General features: G+C 40.4%; 1 protein-coding gene across 1 annotated transcript; it reads left to right on the top strand.

The window, feature by feature from the left end:
* The first annotated feature begins 3852 nt into the window (after positions 1–3852).
* Positions 3853–20389, top strand: ccdc22 (coiled-coil domain containing 22). Its single transcript, XM_051426027.1, has 16 exons — positions 3853–4291; positions 4548–4725; positions 11566–11698; positions 12884–12990; positions 13383–13467; positions 14215–14384; positions 15166–15381; positions 15457–15627; positions 16915–17034; positions 17116–17232; positions 17322–17423; positions 17651–17758; positions 18056–18151; positions 19055–19114; positions 19457–19531; positions 19669–20389. The coding sequence occupies exons 1-16, from the start codon at positions 4242–4244 to the stop codon at positions 19780–19782; spliced, it is 1902 nt and encodes a 633-aa protein (XP_051281987.1). The 5' UTR covers positions 3853–4241; the 3' UTR covers positions 19783–20389.
* Positions 20390–21469: the final 1080 nt, after the last annotated feature.

Here is a 21469-nt window from a genome sequence, read left to right as displayed (position 1 = left end):
GTGCCACTTGGAGGTAAAAATAAGGACTTTTATTGTTGAATTTCCCCAAATTGGTACAGTAAAAATGCTTGATATTAAGTGTGTGTGTAGTCTTAGATGTGTAGAAGTCAGATATACCGTCCATATCCAGGAAATATTGAGCAATATGTTTTCACAGTAGCTCAAATATAATCAAATGTGCCACTTGAAGGTAAAAATAAGGACTTTTATTGTTTAATTTCTCCAAATTGCTGCAGTAAAAGTGCTTGATATTGAGTATGTGTGTAGTCTTAGATGTGTAGAAGTCAGATAGACCATCCTTAGCCATGAAATATTGAAGAATATGTTTTTACAGTACCTCAAATATGGTCAAATATGCCACTTAGAGGCACAAATATGGACTTTTGTTCTTAAATTTCTCCAAATTGGTACAGTAAAAATGCATGATATTGAGTATGTGTGTAGTCTTACATGTGTAGAAGTCAAATATATCATCCTTAGCCAGGAAATATTGAGCAATAATATTTTATCGTAGCTCAAATATGGTGAAATATGCCACTTGGAGGTAAACATATGGAATTTTGTTCTTAAATTTCTCCAAATTGGTACAGTAAAAGTCCTTGATATTGAGTGTGTCTGTAGTCTTAGATGTGCAGAACTCAGATATACCATCCTTAGCCAGGAAATATTGAGCAATATGTTTTTACAGTAGCTCAAATATGATCAAATGTGCCACTTGGAGGTAAACATATGGAATTTTGTTCTTAAATTTCTCCAAATTGGTACAGTAAAAGTCCTTGATATTGAGTGTGTCTGTAGTCTTAGATGTGCAGAACTCAGATATACAATCCTTAGCCAGGAAATATTGAGCAATATGTTTTTACAGTAGCTCAAATATGATCAAATGTGCAATCTCTGGAGGCATAAATATGGGACTTTTATTTTGACATCTCTCTACAGTGGCGCAGTAAAGATACTCGATATGAGGTGTTTTTTATTCATCATGGGCGCATGGAAAACTTTAATGCAACATATTTTATTTTAAATATAGGTTCGAATTATAGCTTAATGTTCCTAATACCTTTATTTTGAATACCGGAAGTGAATACGCTGTTTCTTCGCATTTACCGTAATGCTGAGAATAATCGCACAGTCGAAATTTACGTGCGGCTGATTTGACCACGGAGATCGAAGTTATGGCTGGCTTGACCGCAGTCACCTCAGGGTTAACTAACTCAGAGTTTTCACTAAACCTGCTTTCTTAAACGGGCCCCTGATATTGAACTGCTGGCCATATGGTTAAGGCCATACCAGAGCCAGTCTACGTCCTTATTAGACATTCTCTGGCCATACTATCTGCCCCGTGAGTTTACGGCCACTATTGTCGTCACTGTTTACATTCCTCCATCGGCAGTAGCGGCGCACGCCTGTGACGTCATCCACTCCACCGTTGCAGACCTGCAGACACGTCATCCCAGGGAAGCTGAAAGCCATCATGGACAACCCCACTCATCCTCTCCACGCTGAACGGAGGCAGCTCAGGAGCATCTTCAGCTACAGACTGACCCAGCCCTGTACCTCAAAGCGGTTTGGAGGCTCATTTGTACCATCTGCCATCAGACTCGCCACAGCACCCAGTACCTCCAACCCCAGCAGACAAAGACTGGTTAAGAACTCCTACCTACAATGCACAAACCTTTTGCACTATTTATATTTAATTTCCACTTTAGTAGTTTAGTAGTTTTAGTTTAGTTTAGTTTTTTTAGTTTTAGTCAAGTTTAATTCTCTGCTCATATTTTGGACTCCTTGTCCTACTTGAACAACAAATAGTCTATATACTTTATAGTTTTTATATCTTCGACTATTAATAATATTAGAAATATTTTTGTTTTCTGTTTTTGCGCTGCTTTTCCCAATTGCTGCTGTGTCAACCTGAATTTCTCCTTAGGGGGATAAATAAAGGAATTATCTATCCATCTATCTATCTATCTATCTATTGAAGGCAAAGTGACCTCGATTGTGACAGATGCAGGAGCTAATATGGTTCCCTCTGTCAGAAGTTTAAATCTAAGACATGCACTTTGCTTTGCTCATTCACTAAATCTAGTGGTGAAGAAGTCTCTTGATGCAACTCCTGGCCTAGAAGACCTCACACAAAGGCACGAAAAGTTGTCACATTCTTCAAAACCAGCACAACAGCAAAAGAGAAGCTCAGAGAAGTGCGGGAGCAGATGAACTGTCCAGTGATGAAGCTTATTCAGGAGGTGGACACACACTGGAACAGCACCTTCCTCATGCTACAATGCCTTTTCAAAGAGAGACAGTCAGTGGGGGCAGCTCTTGAGACGCTGAGAACCGATGTGAGACCTCTGTCCTCTGAGGACTATAAAACAGCTGCTGCATGCCTGCAATTGCTTGCCCCCTTTTACCAGGCAATAGTAGAGCTGTCTTAGGAGAAGAGAGTCTCAGGGTCAAAGGTTATTCCAATGATAAAAATGTTGATGTTATATTTATATGACACAGTGGGAAACATAAGCCACAACACCGCTAAACAACTGGAACAGAACTTGGTGTCAGTGATGCTCAACAAATTTGACACTACAGAGAACCAAACTGCGCTGACCCTTTCAACACTGCTGGATCCTAGATTTAAAACCATAGGATTCTACAAGTACAAGCATCAGTAAAACGACTGACTGCACAATGTTTACAACTAATAAGAGAACAGTCCCCCGCATCAGCTCAACCAGCACCAACATATGTTGGAATCATCCACAGATTGTTATAGTTAATTGATAAAATGCAGGACAAAATAAGTACTAGTTAAAAAAAAACAAATTGAAACCTTTCAGTACTGATTATCATGATGATATGAGGCAACTCTAGACAGAGATGCCTCAGAAGCATGGAGGGCAAGGAATGCCACAGCGTATGCCACAGTGGAGGTGCAGTGGTACATGACTGACCCACCGCTGGAAAGATCAGAAGACCCACTGGCTTACTGGTTGAAACATCAAAGTGTGTACCCTCATTTGTTTCTACTAACTAAACAGTTTTTATGCATGCCAGCATCATCTGTTCTGTGTGAGCGAGTTTTTTTCCAAATTTGGAAAAATTGAAAAGGATGTACCTTAATAAAAATCTTTGAGTGTTCCCCATCCCCCCCGTCGTAGTAACACAAGCACACCCAACTTATGCCATATCTTCCCAGCATTCTCTCCTCAATATTATTATTATTATTAATAACACAATACACACATTCATCAATCTTTATTTGTAAATAAAACATGATAAAGATAAGAATTTTCAAAGCAAAGATACTTTAAATCCAAGGGTGATCAAAGCAAAGATGCTTCAGAACAAAAGGTGTTTTCTACAAACAGTTTCTCCCAATACTGCTCATTGAGGTGCGGGTTCGTGCGCGCGCGTGCACGCGGGTATGTAATTAAAAGCCTCTTGTCCACCCACCAACCAGCCTGTCTAATTTGACTGCAGCCTTGTACTTTGCCAGGATAGGTCACTGTAACGGAAGCTCCGATTAATGAACCCATTTTCATTCAGTACTCTACCTCTTATAGGTTTACTGTGGCATTCTTACGTTAACCCTAACCAATCTCTCTCCTCATGCCTAAACCTGACCAACCAAACCAATAAAGACAACGAGTACTAGCCAAGAATAGGGTGGGTTATAAACTTCGCCAACCTGGGAGAAAAACTACATCCATAGAAAAAAAAATGACATCCGGTCATGAGACTGTCTCTTTTGGTGCATGCTGGGAAGTGTATTTCTAGGTTGCTGAATTGCCATTTGTTCGACGACAGCAAGTCGAGATAAAACTTCTGTTCCCAGAAACACCGCTGCTTTATTTCCCTATTACTTCCTTTCCACACTAAACAAGACAGCAAATGTCAGATTTGTTACGTTTGTAGCAGATAGTACCGGTCCAGTTCAATTAGTAAGGAATGCAAAACAAATATGTCTTTATATCAAGAGCGCATTTGTAGCGAAACGCTTTAAATGCAATGAAGAATACAATGGATTTTGTCTGCCTTGCTAATGAAGTAGCTGTTAGTAGCTAGTTTCTAAGTTAGCTAACAGAAGATGGTAGCTAACCTTAGTTCTATTGCCTGCTTTCATCCGAGGGAAACTCACACTAATATTAGCTAACTGGATGTTATGAATTAACCGCTAGCATCAGGTGCTCTTTTAACGTCTCTCCTGTCTGTTAGGTAGTAGCTACATCTTAATAAAAACTTCAGTGATGGAAGAAGTTGACAAAATTTTGATTCACGCCCTCAAACAAGTCGGCATGTAAGTATCAACATTTTATTAATTTACAGTTGGGTACAATGTCAGCTTGAAGTTAACGTTAAGTTAAGTGATACGTTAGCTGACTAATGTTAAATTTGGTAGTCAAAAACTATTCATGTAACGTTAGTGAACGTAAGCCCATCATATGATCAGAGATGATGTGGATTATTTAAGGCGAGGTTTGTGAGCTTGCATTGAACAAGATAAGTATGAGTAACGTTAGCTGTGTAACTAACTTGTATCTTGTGATCCATAGGGAGGCGAGCGAGGAGATTGACAGCATCAAACTGTTCAGCAGTGAGCTTATAGTGGAGGCGGTGGTCAGATGTATCCGGGTGATCGATCCAGGCCTGGGCAATGCGCTGCCCACCTCCCTTCCTCCAGGCATGTCCGCCCGCTTTAGAGTGGGCATGAGTCTGGCACAGTCCTGTCAGGTAAGACCCCTGCGAGCTCTATAATAAATCGACTTTATTTATACAGCGCTTGTCAAAGCAAAGTTACAAAGTGCTTTACATTTTTGAACCAGGATTAACATTAACATTTCAGGACTAAAATAATAATAATAATATCAGGCACTTAAAGGTCCAGTGTGTACCAAGTAGGCGAATCTATTGGCAGGAATGGAATATAATATTCATAGTTAGCTTTTCATTAGTGTTTAATAGCCTGGATATAGGAATTTTTATGTTTTTGTTACCTTTAGAATGAGCTTTTTATATCTACAGATGACAGGGGTCGCCTTCCATGTGTAATTCGCCAAGTTGAACTGACATGTCTCTACAGTAGCTTAGAAGCACTGACTCCACATAGAGGCATTCACAATTTTTTTGGCTACTGGAGTTTCTCTTTTGCACTTGGAAGGGGAGTGTGAAGCAAGGGGGTTGCAGTCTGCAACGACATCCCTAGATGCCACTAAATCCTACACACTGAAACTTTAAAATAATGCAGAAATAAAATTGGAATAGGTTTATTGTTTGTAGGCATTGTTCCTTATGTCTATTCTAAATAACCAAAGGGGTGGGGAATGAGGGTTCAGTTTTTTTTCTTTCTATAGGGCTACTATTTTATACAATACTATATTGGTGTGTATTTTATAATGCCCAATCATGGGAATTATTGTGATTAAAACATTTTCCTAGCATACAGTCCTATAAGGCTGTCCCCTAAAACGAGTAAAACTTAGTTAACAAGGAGGGTCTTAGTCAATGCACTTTTAATCCGTGGGATATACCTGTCACAGGGAGACCTTTTCTCTTGTAACCAGTGTTGGGAGTAACGCTTCACTGTAATTATTTTTAGCGGTAACTAGTAAAGTAATAAATAAATAAATAAATAAATAAATAAATAACACAATAACAATAAAAATCACATTCGATCAAATTTCAGATGAAGCGCAATTCATTTGAATAAATTATCAATAAAAACATGTATTACAGCACTCAGAAAAACACAATTTAAAAGTTCTATGCGATAAGACATTTGGTCCATGTCCGCATATCCTTGCTTCTAAATCTTGCTCTCTGATTGGTTATGGCATTTTAACAAGCTTCTGGCAAGTGGCCAGATGCGCTCCACTGCCTCACTTGGGTGGTAAGGTAACGTTAGCAAGTGAGTCTGCAGATTCATTGTTGTTGTACAAAGTCAGCAGAAGCACACTGCTTATTAGATGCTTTAGTTTCGCAATTATCAGCGCAGGACGACTTTGCTCCATACTTTGCTCACTATTGTCCTTCATTTTAGTAGTAAACAACTAGGTTAATTTACTGTCAGGTAATTACACTTTGATAATCAACCACATTTTAACAAATTTTGAATAAATGGTAAATGGACTGTACTTGTATAGCGCCTTTCTAGTGTTCCGACCACTCAAAGCGCTTTAAAACTATATGCCACATTCACCCATTTACACACATTCATACACTGATGGCAAAGGCAAACAGAAACTAAATCAGTCACTCACATTTACACACCCATGCACAGCATTGGGAGCAATTTTGGGTTCAGTATCTTGCTCAAGGACACTTTGACATTCAGTGGGAGGAGCTGAGGATTGAACCGCCAACCTTCTGATTAGTGGACCTCCTGAGCCACAGAAAAAAAAAGTGACAGTCCTGTTGTCTACTAACCAAGGCAGTAGGTGTAGCTTACAGGGAAGAACTCTACTTGTTGCTGCCCCCTGATGGTTGGGATTAATAATAACTAGATATATTTGTCCCATAGCAACACTCAAATAATATAGCCGACAGCTGTTTGCTTTAAAAAAAGAACTGAAACACACATTTAAAAGTAACTTTACAGAGTAATTAATAACTTTTATATACCGTACAGTAATGGATAAAGTAATTCACTTTTGAATGAAGTAACTAATTGCTATTTTTTAGTAACTTGCTATCACTGCTTGTAACACAGCACTGCTGCATGTGCTAACTTTCCCAGCTGCTGCCACAAGCTAGTTAGCGGTCTTAAAGCCTGAGTTTGAAGTACTGGGGGAGTTGATCACCCAACTGCTAAAATAGATTTAAATAATTAAATAAATATCATAAATGTTCGAAGACCAGTAGACTAATAGCTTGTTAATAGTCATTCCAAAATCCTAAGACTGTCACTGTCACTATGACTAAAGGCTCAGCCTTTATGTTGTATCCCCCACAAAAAAAGTTAAACTGAATGTGTGGAAATTTTATAAAGATACGATCTAGACCTGCTCAGTTCGAATTCCTATAATCCTGTTTATACACATCAGTAATCACCTTTGACCAGGTGCGATATGTGATTACATACTAAGTCCCAGTTACTGAGGTGAAACAAATTAATGCGTAACAATTGTTTGGCGCTATGAAAGGCAAGACATTCGCTGTGTTGTCCTTTTCCTGCTTAAAGTTTGTATGCAGTAAGTAAATAAAATAAAATAAACTTATAACACAGTAGCTACAGTAAACAGTGCAAACAGTAAACAGTGCAAATGGAGTGGAGTGCAAATGGAGGTAGAAATTGTCCATTGTCTAATTTCTATTGTCTATTGTCCTCCCTTCCTTGACTAAGAGCTGTTGTACAGTCTGATGGCCAGGGGGACGAAAGAGTTTTTGAGTCTGTTGGTGGAGCTGGATTGGGACAACAGTCTGCCACTGAACACACTCCTCTGCCTGGTGAAGGTGTTGTGCAGAGGGTGCTGGGCGTTGTCCAGTATGGACAGAAATTTGTCCAGGGTCCTTCTCTCTGCCACTGTCACCAGAGAGTCCAGCTCTGTGCCCACTACTGAGCCAGCTCTCCTCACCAGTCTGTCTAGTCGACTGGCGTCTCTCTTCTTGCTGCTTCCTCCACAGCATAAAAGAGGATGCTGGCCACCACAGACTGGTAAAACATCTGCAGCAGTTTTTTACAGATGTTGAAGGACCCCAGCCTTCTCAGGAATTACAGACGGCTCTGCCCTTTGCTGTGTAAAGTTTCCATATCTGCTGTCTAGTCCAGCTTGTCATCCAGCCGCAGCCCCAGATATTTATATGCCCTGACTAGGGCTGGGCGATATATCAATATAAAAAATATATCGATATATTTTTAAATGTGATATGGAATTAGACCATATCGCATATATCGATATAGTTCAGATTTGCCCTGTGATCCTTGCTCCAAGCAAGCTGCTGACCCTGAGCTCTCTGCACTGCTCCCCGCGCCCCCGCCACCACCGCTCCTCTTTCAATAACCCAACGTAATGTTTGTGTTCATATCCATAATTTAGACTGTAACGTTGTCAGACTGTTAGGTAAGCTAACTGTTGAGTAATTAATTGATGTTACAGTTAACTTAACGTGCTAACGTTAGCTAACGTAACGTTGGCGTGTGTGAGAGAGAGAAAGAGAGAGAGTGAGAGAGACTGAACATTTGCTCTCACTTTGCGGAAAAAATATCGGGTTATATATCGTATATCGATGTTCAGCCTAAATATATCGGGATATGACTTTTGGTCCATATTGCTCAGCCCTAGCCCTGACCACCTCTGCATCGCCCCCCTTGATGGACACGGGTTGGAGATGTGGTTTCTTCCTTCTGAAGTCCAGCACCCTCTCCTTGATCTTGGAGCTGTTCAGCTGCAGATGGAGAGACCTGCACCACCTCACGAAGTCCTCGACCAGGTTTCTGTACCCCCCCTCCCGTCCATCCTTGATACAGCCAACTATCGCATGTCGTACGAGTATTTCTGCATGTGGCAGAGCTAGGGGTGGGCGATATGGGCAAAAAATATGTCGTTATTTTGGGGGATTTTGGCGATAATGATAATCAGTCGATATCCTTTAAAATGTGATTGGAATTGTCTGAGTTAGGGCTTGTGTCCACCAAACGCGTTTTTAGGGCTGAGAGCGCTCAAAAACTCATTTTCCGAGTGCCCAGCGGTGTTAAAAGTTGAACAGATTTCAACTTGAAGCGCTCTGAGCGCTGCGCTAAAAAGTATTTTCGGAACTAAACCATTTCCATGCCAGAGAGGTAGACCCACGTCTTGGCACTAAATCATCTGAAGTACCGGTAGCTTCAGGGACTGGAGGTGCTTGCATTTTCTCTCTACCATCACAACACTGCTGCTAAACTGTTGCAAGGAGGATGCTAGCGAGAGGTCATGTGATCACGTCATGTGATCACGTAGGCCCACTAGTGGTGTGACTGAATCCTGCCATGCTGTAGAGAGCGTTGCTGCACCGTGTATTAAGTGGATGTGAGGAGTTTCCGCATGCGTTTCAATATTTTTGGCGAAGTAATTTGAATACTCGATAATGGAAATTTGCACATCGTCAAAACAACAATGGCGATATTATCGCAAACGATATATATATCGCCCACCTCTAGGCAGAGCCCAGAGTTATACTGGAAGTCAGATGTGTACAAGGTGAAGAGGATGGGTGAGAGCACGGTCCCCTGTGGTGCTCCGGTGCTGCTGACCACAGTGTCTGATGTGCAGCCCTTCAGTCTGACCTATTGTGGTCTCTCCGTGAGGTAGTCCGTAATCCATGTCATCAGGAGTGGGTCCACCCTCATCTCTGTTAGCTTGTCTCTCAGCAGGAGCGGCCGGATGGTGTTGAAGGCGCTGGAGAAATAAGAAAATGCGATTCTCACAGCGCTGCTCTCCTTGTCCAGATGAGAGTACGCCCTACGGAGCAGATAGAGGATGGCATCCTCCACGTCCTCCTTCTCCTGGTGTCCAAACTGCAGTGGATCTTGTGCGTGCTGGACCTGGGGGTCTGAGGACATGGAGCAGCAGCCGTTCGAAGGTCTTCATTATGTGTGACGTCAGTGCTACTGGTCCGAAGTCACCCGGCTCCCTGGGGTGTTTTTTCTTAGGAACCAGGATGAGACATGAAGTCTTCCATAGCACTGGGACCCTCCCCAGCTGCAGGTTCAGGTTGAAAACATGCTGGAGTAGCTCCCCCAGTTCAGCAGAACAGGCTTTAAGCATCCGTGGACACACTCTGTCTGGGCCCGCTGCTTTCTTTGGACGAAGCCTCCTCAGCTCTCTGCTCACCTGATCCTTGGTGATGGTGGTGGGGAGGGGGGTTGAACTGTCCATGGGTGTGGAGGAAAATTTGGAAGAACCTCTGCGTCCGATTTGGAAAATCCCAAAAATGCTGCTGCCAGTTCTGTCATTGTTAACCTTTTTCTTCTTCTTCTAGTGCGTAGAAATAGCAAAGTCGGTAGCCTTTCCTCAGTTGCGACACCTCTGTTCAGGAGAAGACTGCAACTAGTGGTGCGACCACCACGCACAAGTATAAATAGTTACGGCGCTCCCGTGACGTCACATTGTCGCGCTACAGGTTTGGAACGGTGCACTCAGCTGAAAAAAAAAAAAAAAACCTGGCGCACCAGCGAGATCTATGTCAGTTTGACGTCACATTGTCGCGCGACAGGTCGGGAACGGCGAGTATGTAGCAGCCTTAAAATTGGACATTCTAATACATGAAATCCCCTTGAATATGTGTTTCCTGAAAAAAAAAAATTGACCAAGGTTGAAAAATTTAAACAAAGCCCTTAATCCTATTGTTCAATACCCCCAATTTTGGTTAAGCCTGAATACACAGTTTGCAAAGGTTGATTGTGATTTAATTTTCACTTTGATGTTTGTAAGAGATTGATAAATACAGTTTTGAGAAGATACTCACTTTATCTATCAAGAATAAATCACATTGTCACAATCATTTCATGAGAAGAGGTAAAAAATATTTTATTCCAACTTTATGGGCAACAGTGTGTGTGTATGTGTGTGTGTGTGTGTGTGTGTGTGTATATATATATATATATATATATATATATACTGCTATATTTATGTTTTTTTTTTAACAAAATGTAAACTGATGTTTTCATGTCATTTTGTTGATTATCGGGAGAATATTTCAATTGTCAACGCAGTTATTGTGGCCAAGATAATTGTAACATGACCTTTTTTCGTATCGGAACATGCCTAACTCTGAAACTTAATGCAGACAAATGGACCTTCTAATCAGTGTTTGAATTGGAACAATAAAGGAAGAAGCAGCATGTGACTGAATAACCATCTTAAACTGCACATGTTCTTATCACTTGAAAGGTTAATGCATGAAAATCAAATTTTTGCCACACCGGTCCCTAGAAGGGCTTTTAAGAAAATAAAGTGGACAGTAAGGTAGAAAGAGGTAAACATAATACATAAAGATACATAAAACACACATTTAAAGATATAACATGAAAAAACTATACATGATTACACGATTGTTGCTGTAATCAAGTTTGTTAACTCTCTTTAAAGTGATGAACTTAAGAGCAAATTTCAAGTTCTAGGACTCCTGACAGAAAAAGCTGTTATGGAAATCGAACTTTACAGTTGCAACATTTAAAGACAAGCTTTGACAACTGACAAACTCAGTTGACAGCTGATATGTGGTTGAAAGCGCTGAAGCTATGAAGTGGAGCTTCAGTTAAAATATTTTTTTAAAGGAAAATAAAAAACACGAATGCCCTTATCTAGAGCCAGTGTTTGGTTTGTCCGTATTGGGCTACTGTAGAAACATAACGGTTCAACATGGTGGCGTAGATAAAAATGACTAATTTTAAGATAACTATAAGGGTTAGGGTTAGGGTAATAAATAAATAAAATATAAACAATAAAAACATACCTATGAATATTATATTCCATTTCTGACAATAGATCGTCCTAAATGTTATACACTGGACTTTTAATTATAAGCACACTTGTATGAGTCCCTGCCTGTAGTTCCTCAGTAGTATTCATAATATGTCAAACTGTTGTTTTCCAGGACATTGGTTATAAAGGAGAGATAGGCTACCAGACGTTTTTGTACAGCAACGAGCCAGAGATTCGCTCCCTGCTCATGTTCCTGGTGGAGAAGCTGCCCAGAGAGAGTGCGCAGTCCTCAGACCAACCAACAGGTACAACATAGAATACCAGTGTATCCATATGTTAGAGAGATGCTGAGTTTGAGCATCTTGGACCGCTTTCCAAAGACCCCGACCAAAATCGTCCAACTGGTGTGCAAAGCCAGAATGCATGGAAGTGGTTGTCCATGCAATAGACAAGCGTAGCGTGTAGACACCTGTAGCGTGACCCATATGTTACATTTTGTGTAAGGTTTGGAAATCTGCGAGAGAGGGGGGTGAATTTGTGGAAGTTAAAGAAATCAGTTTTCTCCTTTTAAGGTCTCTTTCAACTGTGTATACCACTAGTGACAGTGGTGGGGTAGGTTGTTTGCTGAAAAAGGTCATGAGTGAGCTGCCACTGACCCATGGCTGGTTATTCCTCTTAAACATAGGGTTATGGGTTATCGGGGCGGTTGTGGCAGAGCGGGTCGTTCCTTAATCTGAAGGTTGTGGGTTCGATCCTTGTATCCTTGAGCAAGATACTGAAGCCCAAATTGCTCCCGATGCCGTGCATTAGTTTCTGTTCGATGGACTTTGCCATCACTGAGTGAATGTGTGTGAAAGGGTGAATGTCTCACGTAGTGTAAAAGCGCTTTGAGGGGTTGGAAGACTAGAAAGGGGCTATACAAGTACAGGTCCATTTACCATTACCATTTATGGCAGATAGGAGTGAAAGTAGAAGGGGATAATTTGGTGTTAAGTATTTCACCAATGAGACAGTGAGAGTAGTACTTATGGTGTTGAAACTGAAGCAGCCATGGGTCCTTATTGATTTGTCTATAAATGCAATATGCTGAATAGGAAGATTCTTTACAGATGTTCTGTTTAATATCAATCCAGGCAAAGATATAGGGCACTAGTTGAAGCAATGTGTAGGGTCTTTGTTTTGGTTTTGCCGTAATTTGTTGTTGGACATGAGTACAGTTTTCTTCAGTTCTTCAAGGGTGAGTGATTTATCCATATTCTCAGTCTGTGTTGTGTTGAAGTTTGGAAGGGTGACATCCTCAGAAAAGCATCAGCTTCTATAGTTGTGGTGTCACTGTCAGGTGTGTATAGTTTTGATTAGTAACGTCTGAATGTCTGATTTATTGCTATGTAGTCTTAATTTTGCAATTAATATGCTGTTATGGTTTCTTTAGAGATATCGTCCATCTAGGTATTTTATGAATCATCCTAATCTGTCTTATATTCCTGTAGGTAAATCGGTGGTCCTCCAGAGAGCCATCGCTGCTGCAATTAAAGCCCAGCTGGCTGTGCCCTGGCTGCCTTCAAACTGCAGACTGCCAATGCACTGTGAAACACAAGTAAAGCCTTCAAAATTTTATTTTTATATCTGGAAAACAATTTGCATCCATTTTAATGGTGTTTTTTCAACTTCTGAACTGAATCATGTGTACATGAAATATACTAAAAGTACATTGTTGGCAGCTGAGGCTTGTGGGTATTGTAGTCATCTGCCATAACAAATTGATTTCTCAGTGTAATGGAAACAAGAAAAACAAATTAATACAGTAAAAAATTTCTATCGGTGAATTATCCTGAATATTAAAGGAAAACTTGTATTTTTTATTTTTTTAATACTGCTTATTAATTTTATACTATTTTGCAACTCTATAGGACAAATATGTCATCAAATAGGGGAAAGCTATTATGATGTTTGTTTTTTTATGACAAGTTCAGCTTCCTTCCTGTGTAGAGTCCAGGAGCATTTCACAGCTTCCATGTCCAGCCTCTCAGTTTACCACACTGCACAAAAGGTCTGGGACAGAAGCAGCTGAAAGGTAGGCCTCCTACTGCACATATTAGGGGCGGCTGTGGTGCAGAGGCAGAGCGGGTCATCCCCTAATCGGAAGGTTCGATCCCCGGCTCCTGGTGCCACATGTCGAAGTATCCTTGAGCAAGATACTGAACCCCAAATTGCTCCTGATGCTGTGCATCAGTGTGTGAATGTGTATGAATGAGTTAGTTTCTGTTTGATGGGCTTTGCCATCACTGAGTAAATGTGTGTGAAACGGTGAATGTAAATGTAAAATGTAGTGTAAAAGTGCTTTGAGTGGTCGGAAGACTAGAAAGGCACTATACAAGTACAGGTCCATTTACCATTTACCATACGTATGACCTTTCACCAAGTTTTGTTGTCATTATTTTGTACGAAAATTTCAAACTTTGCAGCAGCATTTGTAATACAATTCATGAATAGTTAACACATCGTTTGTGGATTTAATAAAAAAAAACGAATCTATAATTATACTTTGTAGTTATAATATTAGCTTTTAGTTAGTGGAAAATGTAGTGGCAAAATGTAAATGTAGAATGAAGGTAAACGGGAGCTGATGGCTGGTCAACTTTTGACTACTGATTTTGTGGAAATGATGCCAGGAGAAGCCAAAGCTCTGCATCACGTAACAAAATGTAACATTTTGGGTTCGATTCAGTTCAGTCAGGTTTCTGGTGAAATCACTGCATGAAGAAAAACTCTTTGCATTACACGTGGTAAAGAAAGTGTAAAAAAGTTTGTCTGATTTCAGAGGTAAAGGACTTCCAGTGGGACATTCTTCCCCCTGTGACTGCCCAGCCTGCCCATCATGCCTCAGTTGTGGCATCCATATTGGAGCAGCACACAGCTGAGCTGAGCGCTGCTCAGGAGTGGGACATAGAGTGGAACAGTCAAGGACTCCTGTCTCGCCTCACACCACAGGCAAATCATTATTCTCAATTCAATCATATTCACTTTTCAGACAGTTTTAGATGGTTTCCTTGTTACTGTTGTGTAACTTCGGCTGCCATAAAACAAGTGTCACAGAGGAAAAAAGTACTACCTGAAATTTACTGTAAGATGTTTGTTGTCATATTTGCTGAGCAAAACTCTACAGAAGTAGTACAGTTAAAGAGCAGTGATTTAAGCAAAAAGGCCCAGCTATTATTAGAAGATTTACGGTATTGCAGCCACATGACAAGGTTGGTTGGCACAATGTTAAATGCTATGGTTGCAAGTCACAATATCAGAAATTTTGTATTTTATACCAATAGTAGCGAAATTCCACAATTTGTGATTAGGGTGGGGATGTGAGAAGACCATGATAGGTTCTCTGTGATGTTGATTCCCAGGAACATAAAATTTTTCAGCTGTTCTACCTCAGCACCAGCAACTGATGTAGAAATTAGAAGCAAGTGGAATCTATCTACCCATAGATACATAAGCATGTATACTATATGTAAGGAATGATGCCAGAGGAGGTGGCCATTATCAGAAATTAATAATTATTTCAAATGTAAATAATACATTTGGTGTCTGAATTATGCAGTTTTTATCTCTGTTAAAAGCCATTATTGAAGGAAAGAAGAAAAACATTAATATGACAGGTGATTCCAAACTTATGAACTGTAGTGTACATAAAAGGTTAGTGTTGGATGCCCTATGCCTTTTCAGGAAAGGCTGCAATGCTGACTAACAAATGAGTTTGTCTGTTGATGAACAGGAGTATCGCTCCAGGAAACTGAACCGGCTGCGTAAACGCATCGAGGAGCAGCTGCGCTCTGCTGCACTGCCCTTTCCTGAAAGTGCCTTGGGTGGTCCATGCTCCACCTCTGACTTGTCTGAGCTACTGCAGAACTTCAGAGGCTCTGCCCCCTCTGACCACGTCCTGACAAAGGGGACCCACTTCACCCACACCCAGAAGTTTACCTTCGCTCAGGTGAGGAGCACTCCATGGACAGAACCTAAAATAGAGGATGTTTAGGAGTTTAATGCACTTGTGTGTGTCCTCCAGGAGGCGGCTGCAGTAACCAGCTCCATCCCCACTGGGCATCAGTCAGAAACTGATATCCAGCTCCATCAGCAGGAGGAGCTGACTTCACTCCAGCAGCAATTGCAGCAGCTCTGCAGTGATGTTGACCAGCTAGCTGCAGACATGAAGCACATGAGTGTCACTAATACACAGGTAAAACAAACACACACACCTCAGCTTATCCTGATGGACTAATGATGTAACCTAGACATGATTTACTTATTGTAAATGGCCCAGCTGTTCACTTGCTCTTCTAAACCAGCAAATATTTTGTGTTTGGAATTGAGGAAGACTGACATGATGATGGTAAATGGTAAATGGACCCGTACTTGTATAGCACCTTTCTAGTCTTCCGACCACTCAAAGCGCTTTTACACTACGTGCCACATTCACCCTTTCACACACATTCACTCAGTGATGGCAAAGTCCATCAAACAGAAACTAACTCATTCATACACATTCACACACCGATGCACAGCATCAGGAGCAATTTGGGGTTCAGTATCTTGCTCAAGGATACTTCGACATGTGGCACCAGGAGGGGATCGAACTGAGCCGGGGATTGAACCCACAACCTTCCGATTAAGGAACGACCCGCTCTGCCTCTGAGCCACAGCCGCCCGTAATATATAATAATGTAAGATAATGTCAGTTTTTATATATATCTTTATTTTGGTTTCCAACTGTGAATCTACACATGCACTCAAACACAAACCTGTTAACAAATAAAGCAGGACCAACAAGGACCATCTTGTTTGTTTTATTATGTTTTTCTGGGTTGTGGGGTTTTTTACATTAGGAGATTAGACAAAATAATCCTGCACATGTATTTCATGAGAAATACAGGTGCGTAGGAGTGGGATAGGTAGATCAAAAGCTACAAAAAATAAATGCTGTCTAACTTGCAATATTTGTTTGCGATATTTCAGAACTACACCTTCATCAAATAAGGTCTGATGAAGGTCTAGTACTAGTGCCCACCACCCAGTGAACACAGGTTGCTGTTGAGAATCCAGTGAGAAATCAGGCCCTCCTGGATGGATCTTCTCACTATTATTATAATTTTTCCTACTTAATGGTGCTCAACCATTATTGAGTGAGTTGAGTGAATTGACACTTCTCTTTTGTCTTTTGAGTCCTACCCTTCCTTTCATTAAAGATACTTGAAGTAATAAAGTATTCATGATCAAACATTTTTAAACTGGGAGGTAGATAGAGGGAAGTCCTTACTCAAATAGGGGATATCGTTATCTACAGTGTCCAGTTGTCTCGATTCTATCTGATGAGGGGGCCACAATGTCAGACCTGCCTGTAGATGAGGAGGTACCAATGAGTTAACACTGATGTATTTGGAATAATGTGGAGTAGATGTGAGCTTCCATAACAGGAGGTACAAAATGCATAATTATTGTTTCACATGTGCAATGTGTTTTGGTGTAGGTTTTGGATGAGCTGAAGCATAGGGAGCAGAGAAACTCTGAAAAAGAGGAGAAGATGCAGGTGAAAAAGAAAACAATCGACCTTTTGCCAGATTCAGACAACAACCTGCTAAAGCTTCAGGTAAGAGGGCTGAGTGAGGTCTCTCTCATCAAACCCAGCAGGAAACTCAGACATAGTAGAAACGTGTGTCTCTTGCTCCAGGCTCTGGTGGAGGCCAGTGCCAAGCGGGTGGTGAACCTGGCCTCTCAGTGGGAAAAACACCGTGCTCCACTCATTGACGAGCTCCGAAGACTCAAAGAAATCTGCAGCAACCAAGATGTAAGTAGTGCCTAACAACACATTTGTCACTTCATTTGTTGCAGTAGAAACTCAATTCGATTGTGCTCATTTGTCTCCATTTTCCTTAGCTGGAGTCATCCAGAAAGCTGTCTGAAATCAAGTCTTTGCATGACAGAATCCGTGTGTCTACAGATGAGGCCAAGAAGAAGGAAGAAATATACAAACAACTGGTAATGGACTAAAATTCTACATTTCTTTTGAAAGCTAGTAAAGAAGTTTTAGATTACCTTTATTAGCGCATCTGTACTCATAGGTTACTTTTGCAATTGTCACAGTATTGTTTTAAATTCTGTCACAATTGAGTTAGGAATTGCAGTTAGTTTTCTGTTAGCACCTTGCTGGTTGTACTTAATGTGTGTTTGATTGTTTGTATTGTGCCTGTTCTCTTCCAACATAGGTAACAGAGTTAGAGAATCTTCCCCAGGATGTGTCACGGTCAGCATACACTCAGAGGATTCTAGAGATTGTCAGCAACATCAAGAAACAGAAGGAAGAAATTACAAAGGTAAATCTAAAAGCAAATTACAAGAAGCTGAATTTCTCTGGGCATAACTAATATGTAAAGCAAGCAAGCAAACGCAGCTAGTTTGAATAGACCCAGTTGGAGACAGGTGGCCTTCTGTGAGGCCTCATAATATATTCTGACAACTTTGATTTTTGTGCTCTGTACAGCAGTGGCCCAATCATGGTAGCATTTAAAATGGCAGCATTTTGAAGAAAAATTAATTAATTTCAGTGAAGTTACTGCAATCAGTGTGTGCTGTGTATCAGCTCATCAACACTGTGCTCACTTTGCTTGCAGATATTGTCAGACACTAAGGAGCTCCAGAAAGAGATCAACAACCTAACAGGAAAACTGGACAGGACCTTTGCTGTGACTGATGAGCTGGTCTTTAAGGTAGCAGAGGTTTTTTTTTTATCAGCACCCTTGTTCTGTTTTAGTTGTCTGGCTGTAAAATAACTTCAATATAGAGTAACTTCTCACAACTAACTTAGTGATGTGAATCTTCTCAGGGTGCGGGATTCATTTGTATTTCATACCCAGCATCAATCCAAAGCAGCTGAATTCCCATTATTTTTTCGGCTGCAGACATCATGCAAAGATGCAGCAATCTGATACTGATTATATATGAATATTGAATATTGGTCCGATACTGACTGGAATAGCTGGATGAGATATTGTGATAAATTGGTGACAATAGGTTGGATCTACGGTCAAATTTATTCAGTTCCATTCTATGTTTACGTGTGCATACTACATCATGCGTCAGCAGTGTGCTGGTAGACCAGTACTTGTATAAATGTAACAGCCATGTCACTCACTCACAAATAGTCATACTTTAAATGTAACTATTCTGATAGCTCCCTCCCTCTCAGAAAATGTAAAAAATGCATCAAAGACCTGCAAGGGTGTGACCTCAACACAGACCGCAGTGATTGACAGGCTGATCACAGCAGTTTAATAATGAGTGTCTGCATGCAACAGTGAAGCATGGCGGAGGTTCCTTGCATGTTTGGGGCTACATTTCTGCAAAAGGAGTTGGAGATTTGGTCAGGATTAATGGGGTCCTCAATGCTGAGAAATACAAGCAGATACTTATCCATCATGCAATACTGTCAGGGAGGTGTATGATTGGCCCCAAATTTATTCTGCAACAGGACAACAACCCGAAACATACAGCCAATGTCATAACAGTTTTTTTGTCTTCATGGAGTAAAGGGATGTTCCATTTATTACGCAAGTGAATGTTGCTGTTTTATGTGTTTTTGGACTAACTAGTTTTTTTATGGTCATTTGTAGGATGCCAAAAAAGATGAATCCGTTCGCAAATCCTACAAGTACCTGGCTGCCCTGCATGAAGTATGTCATCACTGTTAAATTTCTTCAATTTTATCTTTAGGGCTGTCCCTGACTAAAGATCTTCCTAGTTGACTAACAGTCGTTAGCTAGCCAATAATTGACTGGTTGTCGCACCTTTATACTAATTAAATGATTTGTGAAAATATATGCGGTTGTGTGGGGCGGGATAGAGCGGGTCAAATTATTAAATAAATGCGGGACCCGCGGGTTGGAAAAAACCCGACCTGCGCATCACTACCGCACATACAACAGTGCGCATTAGGGGGGCAGCCCTATTCATCTTAATCTATAGCTCTTATCAGAGAATGTGTTATCATCTTTCCATCCTGCATTCCTCTATAGAACTGTAATCAGTTGATCCAAACCATTGAGGACACCGGTACAATCTTGAGAGAGATTCGAGATTTAGAAGAACAGGTAGGATTTACTGTTTAATTGATTCAAGTATTATTGTTACACCATCATACATTCTAACATTTTGTGAAATACTTGTCTGTTGTGTCAGTCAGAGGTGTACAGAACATTTACATTTTTACATCTTAAATTGTCCACAGATTGAGACAGAAAATGGTAACAAAACTGTGGCTAACCTGGAGAGGATTCTGGATGACTACAAGGCTATTCGACAGGAGAACTCTGCACTTGCTGCCAAAGTCAGAGAAGGCTGAAGGGGAAGCCCCGGCTTGCTCCGCTGTGCCTGCTGAGGCTGAAGTTGTTAAAAACCTGGAGCCATAGATGGACTTGAATGGCACTTAAACAGCGCTGCAGTTTTCACACTGAAGACATTATCAGCACACTCTGTTGCCATACAAGATTGCTTTTCTTTGGAAAGGCAAGCAGATATTGGTACCATGGAACACTTTTTAATCGAAAACCTGTGGATGGATGAAGATGTCAATTATTTTTTCATTTCAAACTGATTTCTATAGCTGGACGTGCTCTTTGAGGGTCCATGCACTGGTTTGATCACTCTGTACCCAAATGAAACATCACACTGGACAGCAGAGGGTGCTGTCAGATCTTTTCTCTTCGAATGTAAACTGCTTCGTAATTAAATGTTTTGGTAAGATATCTTGATTAAAATCAAATCTTTGACTTGGAATTTTTAATACATGAATTATTCAACCATTTTCAGACAGTAGCAGTTCCTTCGTTGTCATGATATTTGAACTGAATATGTTGAGTAAATGGCATTGAATGTTGTCCAGCTCCATCAGCAAGGTATTCTTGTATATATGATACCAGCTTAAATAAAGATGTCTTACTTAAAGAGCAGCTCTTATTGTAACCCTCCATTGAGTGGACCTACTGTCATCTATATTATCTACACCAGTATTGATCAGTGGTTCCTAACCTGCACAGGACTCTAATGAGGGGTCACCAAAACTTCCCTGGGGGTTGCAAGTCCTTGATTTTAAGGAGTTTAATAAAACAAAACAATATATATACAGTTGACTATATCAAATGAATTGTCATTTTTATAGTTATAGATTAGATTATTATTTACTTTTCAAACCTGAACATAGCTGGACATATTCACAGAGCCTTCATTCTCTGCTAAACAGCCTCACCCTGCATTAGAAATGTACGCAGTTAAAAAAACCAAAGAGCTAATAGATGTGTCAGGGAGAAGAAAACACAGTTTGTCAAAAAACCTATGATGGTTTAATAAAATAGAAGAAGAAAACATAATACACAGACTTGTATAAAAATGTATCTTAAAAACATACATAAGGGACGCCCGCTTAGCTCAGTTGGTAGAGCTGGCGTCCCATATACTGATTTAAAAACCGAGCCAGGGTTCAAGTCCAACCTGCAGCCCTTTGCTGCATGTCATCCCCTTTCTCTGCCCCCCCTTCCTGTTTGTCTTCAGCTGTCACTATCATAAAGGCAATAAAAGCCCCTAAAAAAACTAAAAAAAAACAACATCCGTAAAACTGATGACATATTCTGCTAGTCTAACAACTGCTTTAACTCGAACTTCTTACAGTTAATTGTACAGTTTATCAGTTGTTCTGTACTATTTTCGTTACACTCTGAATATAATATGAAATAAAATATGTCACAGGCTTTCCACACATCCTGGAAAACCTGGAAATTCAGAGACTAGTTTTCCAGTATTGGAAACACTTGGAATTTGATTTAAAGGCCTGGAAATCTTCAATTGTATTTTAGCTCCTTAATCAGGTCTGCAAAATATTATAAATTTGACTTGATTTGAACTGTTACTCATGGATCGCTGCAGAAAAATCCGCTGTGCTGAAAACAGCCAAAAGTGAGCTAATACAGTGTCCTATAAATACTGAACACTTACCTATCCTTTAATGTCAATAACAACTCCTGGAAAATGTCATT

The sequence above is a fragment of the Dicentrarchus labrax genome, unplaced genomic scaffold (assembly GCF_905237075.1).
Source record: "Dicentrarchus labrax unplaced genomic scaffold, dlabrax2021, whole genome shotgun sequence".
Classification (NCBI taxonomy): domain Eukaryota; kingdom Metazoa; phylum Chordata; class Actinopteri; family Moronidae; genus Dicentrarchus; species Dicentrarchus labrax.
Note: the sequence above shows the minus strand (reverse complement) of the source record. Positions and strands in the feature narration are given on the sequence as shown.

Bases quoted from the DNA above. Each gene is read 5' to 3' on its own strand.
- ccdc22 (XM_051426027.1), top strand. From the start codon at position 4,242: ATGGAAGAAGTTGACAAAATTTTGATTCACGCCCTCAAACAAGTCGGC. The intron at 17,424-17,650 runs GTAATGGACTAA...CTTCCAACATAG, and splicing joins AAGAAATATACAAACAACTG to GTAACAGAGTTAGAGAATCT. The intron at 19,532-19,668 runs GTAGGATTTACT...AATTGTCCACAG, and splicing joins TTCGAGATTTAGAAGAACAG to ATTGAGACAGAAAATGGTAA.